General features: G+C 45.0%; 1 protein-coding gene across 4 annotated transcripts in view; it reads right to left on the bottom strand.

The window, feature by feature from the left end:
- The window catches only part of FRAS1 (Fraser extracellular matrix complex subunit 1), a 383137-nt gene that overhangs the window by 132289 nt on the left and 234666 nt on the right, over positions 1 to 16182 (bottom strand). For 3 of the 4 annotated variants that reach the window (XM_053252057.1, XM_053252061.1, XM_053252059.1), the window contains 6 exons: positions 13949 to 14095; positions 10714 to 10854; positions 8700 to 8840; positions 7013 to 7153; positions 4840 to 5110; positions 1162 to 1246 (listed from right to left, as the gene is read on the bottom strand). In XM_053252057.1, the coding sequence (XP_053108032.1) occupies positions 1162 to 1246; positions 4840 to 5110; positions 7013 to 7153; positions 8700 to 8840; positions 10714 to 10854; positions 13949 to 14095 (926 nt within the window). The remainder of the gene's footprint in view (positions 1 to 1161; positions 1247 to 4839; positions 5111 to 7012; positions 7154 to 8699; positions 8841 to 10713; positions 10855 to 13948; positions 14096 to 16182) is intronic. The other variant, XM_053252060.1, reaches the window with a different exon arrangement.

The raw sequence follows: 16182 nt of genomic DNA, 5'->3' as shown, positions 1-16182 counted from the left end.
GGGAAAACCACTTTTTATAACTCACACTCAAAGGTGCTTTAATTTGTGAAGCTAATCAAGATTTCCCTAATTATTCCCTTAACATAGGATATAACATCCTACTTGTGTGAATCAGAGCTTTCAGCAGCTGCCCGTATAAAGAGCAAATATCAATTCAAAAAACAAAACATGTGGAGCCTGAAATTAAGATTGGCAGTCTCAAACAAAGCCCAGGTTTGAAAAACGATGCCAGCATCCTTACTATTGAAAAGGTAAATGTGCTTTATTCCTCTCTACCTAAACAAGTCAGTGTCTTTAATCATGGGGGTGGCGGCAGAGTGACATAACTTTACATATGTTAGGGGGTCAGAGTATCAACAAGTTTGAGAACTCCTGCTTTAAAGCACTTCATGGAATAGGACAGCGATTTCCAGCCTTGGGTCCCCAGATGCTGGATTAAAACTCCCATCACCCCCCGCAACACTGGCCAAAGGCGATTGAGGCTGGGGATGAAAGGAGATTTAGTTCATCAACATCTGGGGACCCAAGGTTGGAAGCACCTGGTTCAAGACCTGAATATTAAATTGGACCCCAAAGCAAACTGGTACCCAACACAAGTGATACATTCAGAATGCTTCACACCAGATAACAGTCTAGCTGCTGTGTTCTGGACCAATTAAATCTTCCGAACACTTTTCAAAGGCCGGCTTGCATAAAACACCACACAATCTAATCTGGACATAACTAGAGCAGCATGGATGGCTAGAGACATGGCTTTTTAAAAAAAAGTATGACACCGAGAACCTCAAACGGCTCTTAATTTCTGGTTTATATTTGAGTTTTTATTGCTTGTTGGGAAAAATGATGCAAGAGCCTGATATCCAATGCTGGGCTTTGTATAATTGCACAGAGATGGGGAATACCTGCAATTGCTGGAGAAGGAGAAGAGAACGGTTTAAAAAGTGGGAAATCAGGTCTGGTGGTAGTGGGGCTATACACTAGTGCATCTGTGCTTTGTGCTTAATCCAGCCCAAGGATTTAGCGTCTAGGTAAAATGGACCGGGGTGGAGGAGGAGAGTAGTTAATAGCAAGTGAAGCCAAAAGTTGAGGTCAAAGACAAATCAGCATAAATATATCAACTTTAGATATAGATATAGATCTCATAGGTGTCATCCATCTTACCTGTGTTGAAAGAGCTTGAACAGTAAACTCTTCAGGTTCGGAGAAGTACTGTTGGTGGGTGACCTTCAGGGAAAACCGACCATTCCTACAGGAAACACCACCAAAAGGTTATATAAATAGATGTCATGTGAACACAAGAACCTAAGAAGCACCCTGTAAGGCCAGCCTGAAGGTCCATCTAATCCAACATCCTGCTTCCCATCATGGTCAGCTAGATTCCTGCAGGAAGCCCACAAACAGGGCTTGAATGTGCTTATTACTTAAGAACCCAGATAAACTTTGATCCACTGAGCACAGCAGCAATCATGCATTTTTCTGCTGTTTCGGAAACCTGAGAAACCTATTTGACTAGATACCATAGCAGACTGGAAGTCTGTTTCATAGAGAACAATGGCTCTATTATACTACTTTCAAGTAATCTACTTGAAGCTGTACAAGACATCACTCAGAGGTTTTCAAGTCTTTCTGCAAATGAGTCTTGAGGACCAGAAATCTGCATAATGGTGGTGATTTTTTTAAAGATGGGATTCTCAGGATGCTGAATTCTGTATCCAATGCCCATTTCTGCACTTGTGCAGGGCAATTCTATTGTTATAGACTACACTCTACCCTAATCATATGTTTGGTGATAGCATTTTCTTTCTTACACTTCCTAACTTTCCCCCTTCTCTCCTTGTGATCCTAGAAATATGTACAGCAACTGCTTTGGGATGAGTTTTAAATCAATTAGTTCTGTATTTGTCAAGGGCAAAGTGTAAAGGACTTGGCCCAATGTTGCAAAATAGAAACATAGGAAGCTGCCTTATATCAAGTCAGACCACTGGTCCACCAGATTAGTCCATCTAGCTCAATTGTCTACACTAACTGGTAGCACCTTCTCCAAGGTTTCAGAAAGGCCTTTCCCATCCCACTGTCTAATGGTGCAGTGGGGAAGCAACCTGCCTAGAGAGTAGGAGGCTGTTGGTTCAACTCCCCGCTGGTTTGTTTCCCAGAATATGGGAAACTCCTATATTGGGCAGCAGCAATATAGGAAGGTGCTGAAAGCCATCATCTCATTCTGTGTGGGAGATGGCAATGGTAAACCCCTCCTGTGTTCTACCAAGAAAACCACATGGCTCTGTGGTCACCAGGAGTCAACACTGACTCGACGGCACAAACTTTCCTTTCCTTTTTCCCATCCCAGCCCTACCTGGAAATGCGAGGAATTGAACCTGGGACTTTCTGAATGCAAAGCAGATGTTCTACCACTGAGTTATAGCCCCATCCCATAATCTGAAAGTACCCGCCAACAGCATCCTTGCATTCACAGCAAGAATAAATGCAAAGAAACTAGGGCTGTGTGTGTTCAGAAAATTCAGATACGGATTTGACCCAATCCGAATTTGACAATATCGGATTCAGATTCTATGGCCTCTGGTAATGTCAGATATTGGATTGGATCCAAATCCCATCTTAAATTCAGATTATTCCCCATAGTGGTCAACGGGGAAATAGAAGAAAAATAACCAAAAATAACCAGTTGGTCCTAGAGCCTTGAAGCTTGCCACACTTGTGAGGAAGGGGGTCAGGACCTCTGTAGTGAATTTGAAGAGAATTGGTCAATTCCATGATTTTTGGTGAATTTTTGAAATTTTTGTTTAAAATGGCCAAATATGGTGAAATCTGCCTTGTTTCAAGCCAGAACTGTACAAAAACATGAGAAACTGAAGACCCTCCTTGAACCATCATTCCACCAGCATGTGGAGAAATCTTCCCTCAGCCATCATCAAAAGGGCTAGCTGCATGCCCCCTTTGCCACCCCTCCTCTTTTATATTTCCAGAATGGATGGACATACAGTTATGAAATCTAGCACTCATGAAGTCCACATTGGCTGATTTTTTTTCATTGCTATGGATTTGGTTTTTACCTCTGATTTTTTGTTGTTTAAAAATTGTTTTAAAAAATTAAATGGCTAAAAATGATGAAATCTGGTTTGTTTCAAGTAGAGATACGCACGAATCGGATTTTGCGATTCAATTCAAGCTTAAATCAAAATACTCAATTGCAATCAATACTTGATTGCAAAATACTCAAATTGATCCATCTTAACAGTGGCCATTGCTGGCTGTTTCGATGAATCAGCTCGAATTGCTTCCAGTGATTCAGCCATAGGGAACAATGGGGAACTCAACTCACCCCATTGTTCCCCATAGGAAGCTCCTAGGGATACCAAAGTGGGCTGGATGGTAGGGCATGATTAGTGCTACCTACCACCCAACCCACAAAAGAAATGAGCAAGTGGGCAATTTTAAACTATTTTTAACTCCCCCCCCAACCCCATAGGATCCGCACACAGCATGGCTAAGGCTCTAGCCTGGCCTCTGCACATGTGCAGAGACCAGGTGAGTGCCGGAGCTGTGTCACAGCCACCGTATGCAGGTTGCTGCTAGGAGCACCACTGCTCATGTTCAATACTGCCAGTAAGGGACCATCTCCTTTATTTTTAAAGATGCCTCTGTCTGCTCCCCACCCAGTGCAACCTCACCCCTCTCAGTCACAGCCCTATGCGAGCCGAGCTTGCCCTATGCGAGCCGAGCTTGCCCTCAGTCACAGCCCTATGCGAGCCGAGGTTCGGCTCAATCGCAGACTGGCCCTCTTCCTTGAAGTTTTGGATCTGAAGTCCCTCCTTGGACTGTCGTTCCACGCCCATGTGGAGGAAAAGGGATATTCCTTTGATTTTATATTAATTTTTTTTGTTCTCCATTGCAGGAACAGGCAGACTTTTAAAGGACTTCACACCTTTTAATTCCTTAATGGCTAGAAGGGAAAGTGAGAAATTCTTTCTAACCACAAAAACAGAAACATTCAAAGTACTTTCACTTTGACCGTGTGCTTCTGCAATGGGGAAAACAAAATTAATATAAAATCAAAGGAATGTCCTTCTTCTTCTACATGGGGGTGAAATGGTGGCCCTGGCTTGAAAAAAGCCAGTCTTAGCCCTTTTTTCCTATTTTTAAACCCCCTCCCCTCAAAAAAATTTTCCCCCAAATCAGAAGAGTTATCCATCACCTTAGCGAGGTGGGGATAACACAGAGTCCTGCCAATGTGGACTTCATGTGAGCCAGATTCCATAACTGTATGCCCATCCATTCAGGAGATATAAAAGGAATAGCAAATGGGGCATGCTGTTACCGCTTTTCATGAAGGCAAAGTGCAGATTCTTCCACATGGGGGTGGAATGATGGTCCAAGGAAGTTCTTCAGTTTCAGAAGTTTTTGTAAAGTTCTGCCAGATTTCACCACATTTAGCAATTTTAAACAAAAATTTCAAAAATTCACCAATAATCATGGAATTGACTAATTCTCTTCAAATTTCACTACAGAGGCCCTGACCCCCTTCCCCACATGTGTGGCAAGCTTCAAGGCTCTAGGACCATCTGTTGATTTTTAGTGACTTTCTTTCAACTCCCCATTCACCTCTATGGGGAAAAATCCTATTCCATTTTGCTAATTCTGAAATTTTGAATTATTTCCAAAATTAATTTCATTATTTCAGAATTAATTCTTACTTTAATGACCTGGTTTTTTGTTTTTGTTTTTTAAAATCAGATTTGGATTTTACCAATTTTGGGCAATTTTGGATAAAATCTGAATTTTTGAATACGAATTCGTACAGGCCTAAAAGAAACACCAAATCACCTGGACTTCTCCTTATCGTGCACAAAGAGAACTCTCTGTTCCTTCACATCCTCCCAGGTAAAATGGTCGCCTTGGCTCAGCGCTGTCTCCTTGCCATCAGCCACAGCCACAAGCCTGCCGTTGTCGGGTGGAATAGTCACATGGAACAGCAGCTTCTCTTTCTGGCCACCAGGATCTTTTACCTCCAGGAGGGAAAAGTCAAGCGGCTTCACCCCACCAATCCCTACTTGCAGTGGGCCATTTGCAATGAGGTCAGGAGCCTGTGTGATAGCTAACACAAGACAAAGAAAGCCCAGTTAATACCGAAGTACAGACTTGCACTTCTGTTGCACTGAGAATTTCATAAAGCATTTACAGTGGGAGTTCTATAGCGAGCCTTAAAAAAAAGAAAAGAAAACAGATGTTAACAGAAGATGTAATGTACTTGTGTTGCACAGCAATGTCCCCTGGCCCCCTTACAACTCACAATCCTCCTCTAATCCCTCCCTGCCCATCCGCAATGCTGGCTGTGATGAGTGTAGCGCTATAATGGTGCAGAAATGATCCCTTTTTGCCAGCTTCCTATGCTTTGCATTAACCGAAATAGAGAAAAAGAAAATGCTATCAGGATGCAGTTCAAGAGTACTTGGGAACTCAGGGACCTTTCTGCATGCAAGCAGATGCTCCAGCCCTTCCCTCTTTGAGTTTAAGGGGTTGTGAGAGTGCTGAGAAGTTGGTTAGTTCCCTTCCCAGTACCTATCAGAACTACAATCCCAAGCTATCTATGTGTATAATCTATTAGGAGGGGAAACAGCATACTATCAGTCAAGCATATTATTAGTGCAGTCATCCCTTGCCAATCACAGTTTTCCCAATCACAGATTTGGGTATCTGCAACTGGGAAATTGTGACCGCTCTCATCAACTGCAACCCAAGTATCCATGGTTTGGTGAGATTTTTTTTAAAGTTGGCGGTTGGGGGGGGTCATTTCCGGGGGTTTGGGAGCAACTTTCAGGAGTCTGGGGGACATTGTCAGGGGTCAGGGGGCGATTCTAGTTTTTTTTACCTCATTTTCGGTCTTTTCTTGACCATGATTCTCCTAACCCTGTTTGCCATTGCTTTCAATGGCTCTCCAACCACAAATTCGCCAACTGCAAGGTTTTCTGGGAATGGAGCCCTCATGGTTGGTGAGGGACAACTGTATTAATAGAACCATAATGATAGCACACACCACTTGGCTTGAGCATGGTTGTTGAACTTTGAAAGAGCAGTATAACCTCTGAACCATAAATTCCGCTCTCTGCAAAAGGTCAGAGTTCTATTTCTATGTCTATAGTTTCATTTTCCACTCAAGGTCATATTCCATGGTTCTGATCAAGCTCATCTTATCACAAAAAGATGACTTCTAGATCCATAACTTCTAGATCAACTCTCAGTTTTTCCATCAATAGTATCAAACCAGGTGTGTTAAGGAAGCGTAGAACCCATCACAAAAGTGATATTCATCTACATCAAAAGATGTTCTCTACTCAGGTACAGAAAGTGAAAACCCACAATTGACATATACATGTTAGGTGATATGAAAGGTCAAAAAATAAGGGGAAAATTAAGGAATAAGGGTTCTAGTCAATCAATATTCCTATAAACAAGTAAAGATCAAGGATAACATGTTCTCAAAGGTTTCATTGTAGGAAATGGGGTATAAGAATCCCTGAACAAAATTGTGAGGTGTTGACAGATCAGCAGAGGAAGATCTGCGCTAACTCTTCAAGGCTAGCTGAAATGATTGCATTCATCTTGACCGGTGGTAAGCATAATAAAGTACTCCTAGAATGTTAATTGAATATTTATGTCTAGACATTTTTATGTGAGTAAACAAGACAAGTAGTTCTGGGAGCCTAATTATAAATTCACTGCCCTGTTGCTAAGGACAATGGCCATGTCCCAGGAGAAGATAGTGAATGCTTCAAAAAGCTAACAAAAATGTCTAACACATGGAATTGATGAAGAGAATTGTTAAACTAGTTTGTGGTGTAGATATCGCCATAGTTCTTGTCACTGAACTATGTCTTGGAACCTGTCATCGAAGCTTCATCACAACCCTGTGAGGCACTTCGTTACTTTTCCCATATTCCAAATAGGAAATTGAAGGGGAAGAGAGAGTGACCAGCTACCCGGGTCCAAAGATGCTCACCTTTACATTCCCTGCTCTGGGGGTTGCTGTAGAAACCATGGCTGCAATCAGAAACGCAACGCCCCCCCTGCAGAAACATGGGCGCATCACACACTCGGCACCGACTTGATCTGTCACATTCCAAGCATCCCTTGGGGCAAGCTAGCATAAACAGAAATAGGTAAAGGTAAAGTTGTGCCCTCAAGTCGGTGTCAACTCCTGGCGACCAAAGAGCCATGTGGTTTTCTTTGGCAAAATACAGGAGGGGTTTACCATTGCCTCCTCCCACTCAGTGTGAAATGATGCCTTTCAGCACCTTCCTATATCGCTGCTACCCTATATCACTGCTACCCCATATTCTGGGAAACATATCAGCGGGGATTCAAACCAGCAGCCTCTTGATCGCTAAGCAAGTCATTTCTCCACTACGCCAGTAGGTAATGGTTCGGGTTCAGGCTGTGCAGCCCCTTCTGAATCTGGTACTGGTTTAAAAGTCATAGCCCTTTAAAGAAAGACCAGATGCTACTAATGACATTCTCTGGTCTCAGAAAACAAGGCCATGACTGTGTTAAAACTTTATTACTGCTCAGGGATACAAGACATAAAGGGCTTATTGACTCAACCGCCCGAGATGCAAAAGGGCTTCAGTCACATGGACAGAGCTCCCCTATCCACAAAGCTGTCCCCATTCATTCTGGCAGAGGGGGAAACGCCACACATGCATTTCTCTGCATGGAGAGAGCAGTCCTTGCACATGCAGGTGCCGACACAAGGCATTTCAGACCACACATTATGCCACAGGAGTTCCCCTCTCTCTGGCTGGCTTCCTAGTTCTACACACTGAGTGACTATCGTTATAAGCAATAATATGAGCCCCAACATGAACCTTCGACAAAAAGGGCGTCTGCTTCATTAATTGCATAGCTTTCATTATCAGGTACGAGAAAGGAAGCAGGAATCACAACAAACACTCTTGAAAAAATATTGCTTTGCACATATTACATTTGGGAAGACTTGGAAGGTTTGGCTGAGAAGGGACAGGTTTGGGCAAGATCAGAGAATGGTGGGATATGGGGAATGGGTCTCCTTTAGAGGATGAATGGTGGAAGAATAACCTCCTCCACTTCAGGGGAATGGAAAGAAGCAATCCATAAGGCAGAGGATCTCAAACCTAGGTCCCCAGACGTTGTGGGACTACAACTCCAATCACCCCCAGCCATGATGGCTTGGGGTGATGGGAGTTGTAGTCCCACAACATCTGGGGACCCAGGTTTGAGAACTCCTGCCATTAGGGAAGAACTTTTTAAAAGTTTGGATTACTGAGGAGATCACGTATGCACAATCAGATCAATGTTCCTGAAGTCCACAGTTCTCCCCTCTAGCTGGCAGCAGCTCCCCAAGCTTGTAGGCAAGAATGGGAGCTGTAGTCCATCAACATCTGGGGCCCCAGATCTGGGAACTCCCGGACTAGTCACAACGCAGTGAGCACAGAGTTGCTATTCTTTCAGAATCCCCCAATTCCCAAGAGAGTTCTTGGCCGTGTTCAGCTCTTTGGCCAGCATTCTCAAGCCAACTCTGCCTCCTGGACTTTGCACCACAAAATGCCCCTGGCTGAATGCAGAATGCTCTTTCCTCCATCTTTCTCTCTGAAGTGTGTGCATTCAAGAGGGTTTCAGCTTCAAGCCCCTTGTGGGCCTCCTTTATTCACCTGAGCATCTTTGCGTCTCCTGGTCTGCATAATATCGCTTCCCACATTCCAAGATGCACTGCGATCCCAAGAGGAGAAATGGGGCTTCACAGCGGGTGCATTCACTTGAGGTATCACAGTGGAGGCAATGGTCATTGCACCCTGCAAAAATCGTGTGCCAAAACCAAAGCAAGGAATTATCTTAGACACTGAAGCGCGCGCGCACACACACACACACACACACACAGATATCTCTTTCCTTAGCCCTGTACAAATGCGTTGTACTGCATACAGGTATCTGTCCACATATGTTTTTGTGTGAATGTGCATTCATTTAAAAACTAAACCTGGGTACAGCTCCCCTGCTAAATGCAGGAAACAGAGGGAGTGCACCACTGTATATGCATTGAACATCATGTCAATAACTGCACATGCATTCATTCTGCACAGATTGTACATGCATGAAGCAAGTGAACGGGGCTTCTGCGTCTCACATTTTCATCACACCATTCCTCCAAGGAGCTCAGGGTGTGTGACATCATCAACCCAAAGCTAAGAGCAACAGGATAACAAGTCAGGGCAGCAAAGAAGCATCTTGGGTCGGCAGTAAACCCAAACAGGTCACCTGGCAAAGCGTGAGCCATATAAATATCCCCAGGTTAGCTCTTGTTCTCTAGTCTGAGTAACAACAAGGGCCCTCTACTCCTGCACAATTGTTCTACAGACCTGCATCACTTCCCCTTTACTTTCTCTTCACCTTGCCTTTCTTTGTCTTGGATCCATATCAATTTGCCTTGCATTTGGGTCACTTCACGCAGATTTGCCTTCCTTCCAGGACCTTGGCACCAAACCTAGAGGGAACCTGGTCTCACAGGTGATAGCCTCAAAGAGCCTGACATATTGGTTCTCTTGGCAGTACCTACCCTTCAACTACATTACAGCCAACAGCCTGGATGGCTTTAAGAGAGGTTTGGATAACTTCATGGAGGAGAGGTCTATCATCGGCTACTAGTCGGAGGGCTACAGGCCACCTCCAGCCTCAAAGGCAGGATGCCTCTGAGTACCAGTTGCAGGGGAGTAACAGCAGGAGAGAGGGCATGCCTTCAACTCCTGCCTGTGGCTCCCAACGGCATCTGGTGGGCCACTGTGCGAATCAGGATGCTGGACTAGATGGGCCTTGGGCCTGATCCAACAGGGCTGTTCGTATGTTCTTATGGACACCATCATAAGAACAGGCCTGCTGGACAAGGTCCAAGTCCTATGTACAATATGTTTCCCATAGAGGCCCACCAGATCCTTTCGAGAAGCCCACAGGCAAGAGGTGAGGGCTTCCCCCTCTCCTACAATTGCTTCTTTGCAACTGGTATTTAGAAGAATCTTGCCTCTGAGGCTGGAGGTGACCTGTAGCCATTTTTAGGCCTATCCACCATGCATTTGTCTAACCCCCTTTTAAAGCCATGCAGGCTGGTAGCCATCACCACATCCAGTGGCAGAGAATTCCATAGAGTAAAATTATGTGCAGTGTGCAAAGGTGCTTCCTTTTGTTGGTCCTAAATTTCCTGGCAATCAGTTTCATCGGATTATCTATTACATTTATACAATACCCTATATAAAATCTCAGGGCGGTTTACAATCTAATCAAACCAAAACCTTAAGATTATATAAACAGATTAAAATTACCATAAATAAAACTTTAAAATGTTAAAACATAATAAATAAAACCAGGGATGGCCTCTGGTTCTAGTGTGGTGAGAGAGGGAGAAAAATGTCGCTCTATCCGTTCTCTCCACATCAGTGCAGGCTGCTCAGTTTTGGCCCTTCTGCAGATGTTGGCCCACAACTCCCATAATACCTCCCAGCCCCTTGGCTTGAGGTGGGCTTGGGACATCATCTCCAAAAAAAGGGGGGGGGATTTGTGAACCTCTGCCATAGCATACACATTGGAGATCGGTGGATTGTGTCCTTGGAGAACAGGGAATCATGCAGGAATGCATGCTAATGTTATGTGAAATGAGACATCCATAGACTTGCTTACTTTGGCATGTGTCAGACTCCCTGTAAAACCCTAAGGGGCACCATTCTACACAGGCACCGTCCTGGAGAACATATCCCTCCATGCACTGCAAGCAATCGGTACTCTGGGGACCGCTGCAGGCGTTGCAGCTCCAGTCGCACTCTGGAACACAGGAAAAAACACATCCCAATAGAGTCGTCATCTGCTTGGCTCACGCCTGTCCTTTCTCATACAGCCCTGGACTGCAGATGCATTGAAGGGCAAAGAAAGAACAGCTGCACAGATGTGGAAACAGGAAAGAAAATGCCCTAGGAGAGATCTTCTTAGAATAACACAAATTCTTCTCTGGGGTTTAACATTTCCCAATTATGTCAAACACGGGCATGGGCTGCTGCCTTTCAAAGGTCCAGCCACGCAGGCACAACAGACAGTCTCTCGAGGCGCTCGTGATTGCTATCGGCCGACACTGAGCGTGAGCACACGTTGCTTGCCTGTACGGTCTGCCACGGTTAAACTATAAATCTCTTATCTTCCACTCACTGGGGCTTCTGGGATTTCCCACAAGCGCTGTTAATTAAGCAGGCCGAATTGATGATGAAGGTGACATTGCCCCACAGCCAAAATGAATTTCAGAAGAGAGTGCAGCAAAGTTAATAATCGGAAAGTGGAGACGCTGCTCATCTCACCCGCTGCTGTAGGCAGCTGGTGGGGGTCTCTTGGGACAGGCATGTAATAACTGTACAAGTTACAGGAAAGGACGGTCCTGTTACCAATACAGCTACACATTTATTAAGCACTAATAGTGTGCTTGGTGAGGTATAGCACAGATAAGCAATACAGCCCCTGCCTAGAGTGCTCACAGTCTACGATAAGCCAGGCACTGATGATGCAGAAATTGAGATGGCACAATGGTAACGGACAAGTAAGTCAACTGAGAATTGGATGACTCAAGAGAAGAAATGGATTTGAGGAAGGGATCTGGAAGAGGAAGGTAGCCTGACCTACAGAAAAGGAGAGGCTGTTCCAAGCATATGGAACATGTAGCAGAAGATTCAAAGAAAGAAATGGGGCAGGAGATATGTTGAGCGGAGGAAAGCAAGACAGAGCAGGCACTAAGACCCAGGAGGAACAGGTTGACATGGTACTGTCCTAGGGCAGGGATTCTCAACTCTGGGTCCCCAGATGTTGTTGGACTACAACTCCCATCACGCCCAGCCACAAATAATATTATTTATTTATTCATTCATTCATTCGATTTTTAGATCGCCCTTACAGAATAGCTCAGGGCAAATCACAAATATCATAAAACAGTTAAAATCGATCAATGATTGGGAATGGAAATTTTAAAATACAATAAAACAGCTAAAAAATAAAACAGTTCAAAACCTTATAAAAACCCGATACATTAAAAACCCTTTAAAACCGTGGAAGGCCAAGCCAAACAGGTAGGTCTTTAGGGCTCTCCTAAATGCCAATAAAGAATTCAAATTATGGATTTATGGAAATACCATTGTGGCTGGGGCTGATGGGAGTTGTAGCCCAACAACATCTCAGGACCTGAGGTTGGGAGTCCTGGCCCTAGGGAATGAAGCTGTTCTGGTCAGTTTGGGTTTTTTAAATCATCCATTAACAGATATATAATCAAAATAACATTAAAAAATATCCACTATAAACAAGTTCACAAATTATCAATTTTGCACATGCTACAAAAACAATACGACAATTCTAGACAACACAGATGTATATACAATGTGTTTTTTCACTATCCCATTAGCTCAATAATCCACTTGACCCATAGACAAAACCAGATTTTAACCTGGTTTAGTCCAACAACAACTGGGGACTAAACTTATAGACCTAGAGGGGACATGAGGCATTGAGGAATCCTACAAGGGTGGAGGATAAGACAGACCCCTTTGCAAGTTGAAGAGGGGCAGTGGTTGTAAAAGAGAGTCGTAGTGCAGTGCTGGACTAAAAAGAGTCCCCTTTTAATCAGGGAATTCCATTCCTTACCTGCTTCAACCATGAAATATTCCCTTGATTATCAGGAAATGGTGGCCGACATCCTGACTAACGCTGCACCAATGCACCAGGGATTTCCATAGAAAAGGATTTCCATCCTTGTTCCATCGAACAAGAGGGGAGTGATTTTAAATAGCCCTCCCTTCCCTCTGCAGGCACCTGTGTCCCCTAAATTATGTCCTTGGTATTTTCAGGAGGCACAGGCAGCTACAGAGGGAAAGGAGGATAACAGAAAATCACACACACACACACACACACACACACACACACACACACACACGATAGAAAACCTTGACACCGAGTTAGTCTGGGTGTCAGCCAGTGCCAGCAGCATGTTTTGTTATCTCAAGACAGCATAATTATATGACAAGCTCTCAGAAAATGAGAGACAGAAACTGATGATGATGATGATGTATTTTATAATATTACATTCCAAAGGGCTAAAAAGGACATGATGTAAATATCATTCTCAAGCTCAATTTGCATTACAGAAGACACCATTTGAAAGAGCCAGGGACCTCTGAAATTGTGTCTTGAAAGACCTTTTCTTGAAATATACATATTTAGCCCTGCATTATTTATAAGTCAGAGGAAAATGGAGGTACAAAAGCTTATTATATTAGTGATGATGATGATGATAGTGATGATGTAGTATTGGCTGACATGTTCTGCAACATTGTGCAGGAGTTGTTTACGGAAATAATGTAAATTGTGGTGCTGAAGTGACAGCATATGTCTAAGTATTTGTGCACTTGCGTTCTTGTGTACGAACACGAGCACTTCCTGCAGCAGCACAGGCCAATCAGAACTGCCCACATAACACTACAGAACATTTCAGCCATTAGTATTAAGAATATTCATAGACTGCTTTTCAACAACAACAAAAAAGAGTTCTCAAAGTGGTTTTATGAAATTTAAAAGGGGGGGGGGAATCCAAAGCTGAGCTCAATAATCATTCAGCTGAAGCACTGGGAGAGCAAATTGCAAATCTTGACCCTTGGAAGCACTTGATAGCTCACTCACTTCATCATTTACAAGAGAAGAATTTGCAATAATCTTGTTTTTCACTGGAAGCTGATGTCCGTGACAGCAGACAGCGGGGGAAGGGTAGGAGAGAGAGAATGAAAAAGACCACCCTAGGAGTTTTCTTTGTGCTTCACACTAGACTGTTAAACCAGGCTAATCATCGTTTCAATCCACCATGACAGCATCTGGATGTTGTTGTTGTTTTTACCTTTGCATGTTTTGGTGGAGAAATCAAGGAAATACTGTGGAGCGCAGCTGTCATACTGGCATTCACCAAAGAGCAAGACTTTGGACGGGTCTTTGCAGGATGTACAACTGGTTGCTGAATCACAGCTCAGACACGAACCGCTGCAAGCTGGAGGGGGAAGATAAAGACATCAAGATTGAGTGTGTCTTTATTTTTGAGAGCTGAAAAACTGGAGCGGCTAAGCAGGAGCAGGGAAGTCTGCAATCCAAATCTTGCTTCAGCCATAAGCCTTCAACAAGCCAGGCGCTCCCAACCAGTCGCACCACCTCCGTTGGGAATATCGGGACCATCATACTGTCCGACATGCTGTGCAGCATTAAGGAGCTGCAACACTGCACCCTGGGGCTGCTGAGGATTGCTAAGCAAACCCTGACACTGTTCAGAAGAGGTGGATGTGGAAGCAGTGTTTCTGCAGGTTTCTGCATTCACGGTAACAGGGAAACCTGCAGGCACGCAGCCTCCATATCCACTCAGAATATGTTCTCATATGCACAGCGTTATCCTCTCTAATAAAACGCTTGGTGTCCGTCCGTGGACGGACACCAAGCGTGCGTTCGTGCCTCGCCTGTTCTGGGCATGCGCGAAGCGCATGCCCAGAACAGAGCAAGGGAGGCACGAATGACAGGACCCGGTGGCCATCTTGGGCGGCCAGAAGCGGCCGCCCCGAAGAAGCTGGGTAAACGGCGGTGGGGGACACTGGCCTGGCCGCACCGCCGAAGCCGGGCTGGGGGAGGAGGCGGAGGGGGAAGGCGGAGGAGGTGGCGGGGGAAGCCGGCCGAGGTGGTGGCGGAGCCGGGCGGCTAGGGGCCCTTGCCCGGCCGGGGAGACCGGCCGGGAATGTGAGGCGGGGGCGGCCCGCACCGGACCAGCAGCGGCGCCCCCAGAGTCCGCCCGGCCGCTGATTTGCCCTTCCCTTCCTAGCGCCTGTTATTTAACAGGCTAAAATTTACTTGTAGCTCTATAATGCTGCACATCATGTCAGCCATTGATTTGATTACTGAACTATTGTATGGTGGATTCATCTGAACACTAAAGATCTGCATCAGTGTCAAGGGGGATGTAGCGGCTGCAGTGCTGGACAATGATCCAAAGACTCGTGTCCAAATTCCTGGCAGTTGTGAAGCTGACTGGGTGACCTTGAGCCAGTCACTCTCTCTGAACCTAACCTGGATATGGAAACCACCTACAATTCCCTAAACTCTTTACATATAAAACTGTCAGAACATCGGTCTGATTAACTGAGGATTGTCTGGACCAGGGCTGGGCAAACTTTGCCTTCCAACAGTTGCTAAACTACAATTCCCATAATCCTTGACTATTGGCCACTGTGGCTGGGGATTATGGGAGTTGCAAAAACAGCTGGATGGCAAAGTTTGCCCACCCCTGGTCTAGACCAAGCATTCCCAATTTTAGGTCCATGGATATCATTGGACTACAACTCCCATCATCCCCAACATAGAAGTTATAGTCTGGGGACAGGGGTGCAGTTCCCCCCTATGCATTTGAAGAGTTCCCCTCTCATTTTACCAAACTCCCCCCACCAAACCTAATCACTCATATCTTCAGTCCCAAAATCTTATTCTCTCCCCTCCAAGTTCCTCTACCCGCAAAAAAACTTAAATGTGCAATATAAGCTCCCACACACACACAAGTTTTCCCTGTCTCTGCACTCTGGTCTAGGGACCCAGGGTTGGGAACACCTGATCTCCATTGACTGGCAGCAGCTCTCCAGGGTTTCAAACAGGAGCCTTTCTCATAAGAGCATAAGAACAACCCTGCTGGATTAGGCCCAAGGCCCATCCAGTCCAGCATCCTGTTTCGCACAGTGGCCCACCAGAAGCCTCTGAGGAGCCCACAGGCAAGAGGTATGTGCGTGCCCACTCTCCTGCTGTTGCTCTCCTGCAACTGGTATTGAGAGGCATCGTGCCTCTGAGGCTGGAGATGGCCCACAGCCACCAGACTAGTAGCCACTGATAGACCTGTCCTCCATGAATCTGTCTAAGCCCCTTTTAAAGCCATCCAAGCTGGTAGCCATCACCACTTCCCATGGCAAAGAATTCCACAGATTAATTATGCGCTGCGTGAAAAAGTACTTTTCAGTCCTAAATTTCTCGACCTTCAGTTTCATGGGGTGACCCCGGGGTCTAGAGTTGTGAGAGAGGGAGAAAAATTTCTCTCTGTCCGCCTCCTCCACT

This window comes from Hemicordylus capensis, chromosome 5 (genome assembly GCF_027244095.1).
Source record: "Hemicordylus capensis ecotype Gifberg chromosome 5, rHemCap1.1.pri, whole genome shotgun sequence".
NCBI lineage: Eukaryota > Metazoa > Chordata > Lepidosauria > Squamata > Cordylidae > Hemicordylus > Hemicordylus capensis.
Note: the sequence above shows the minus strand (reverse complement) of the source record. Positions and strands in the feature narration are given on the sequence as shown.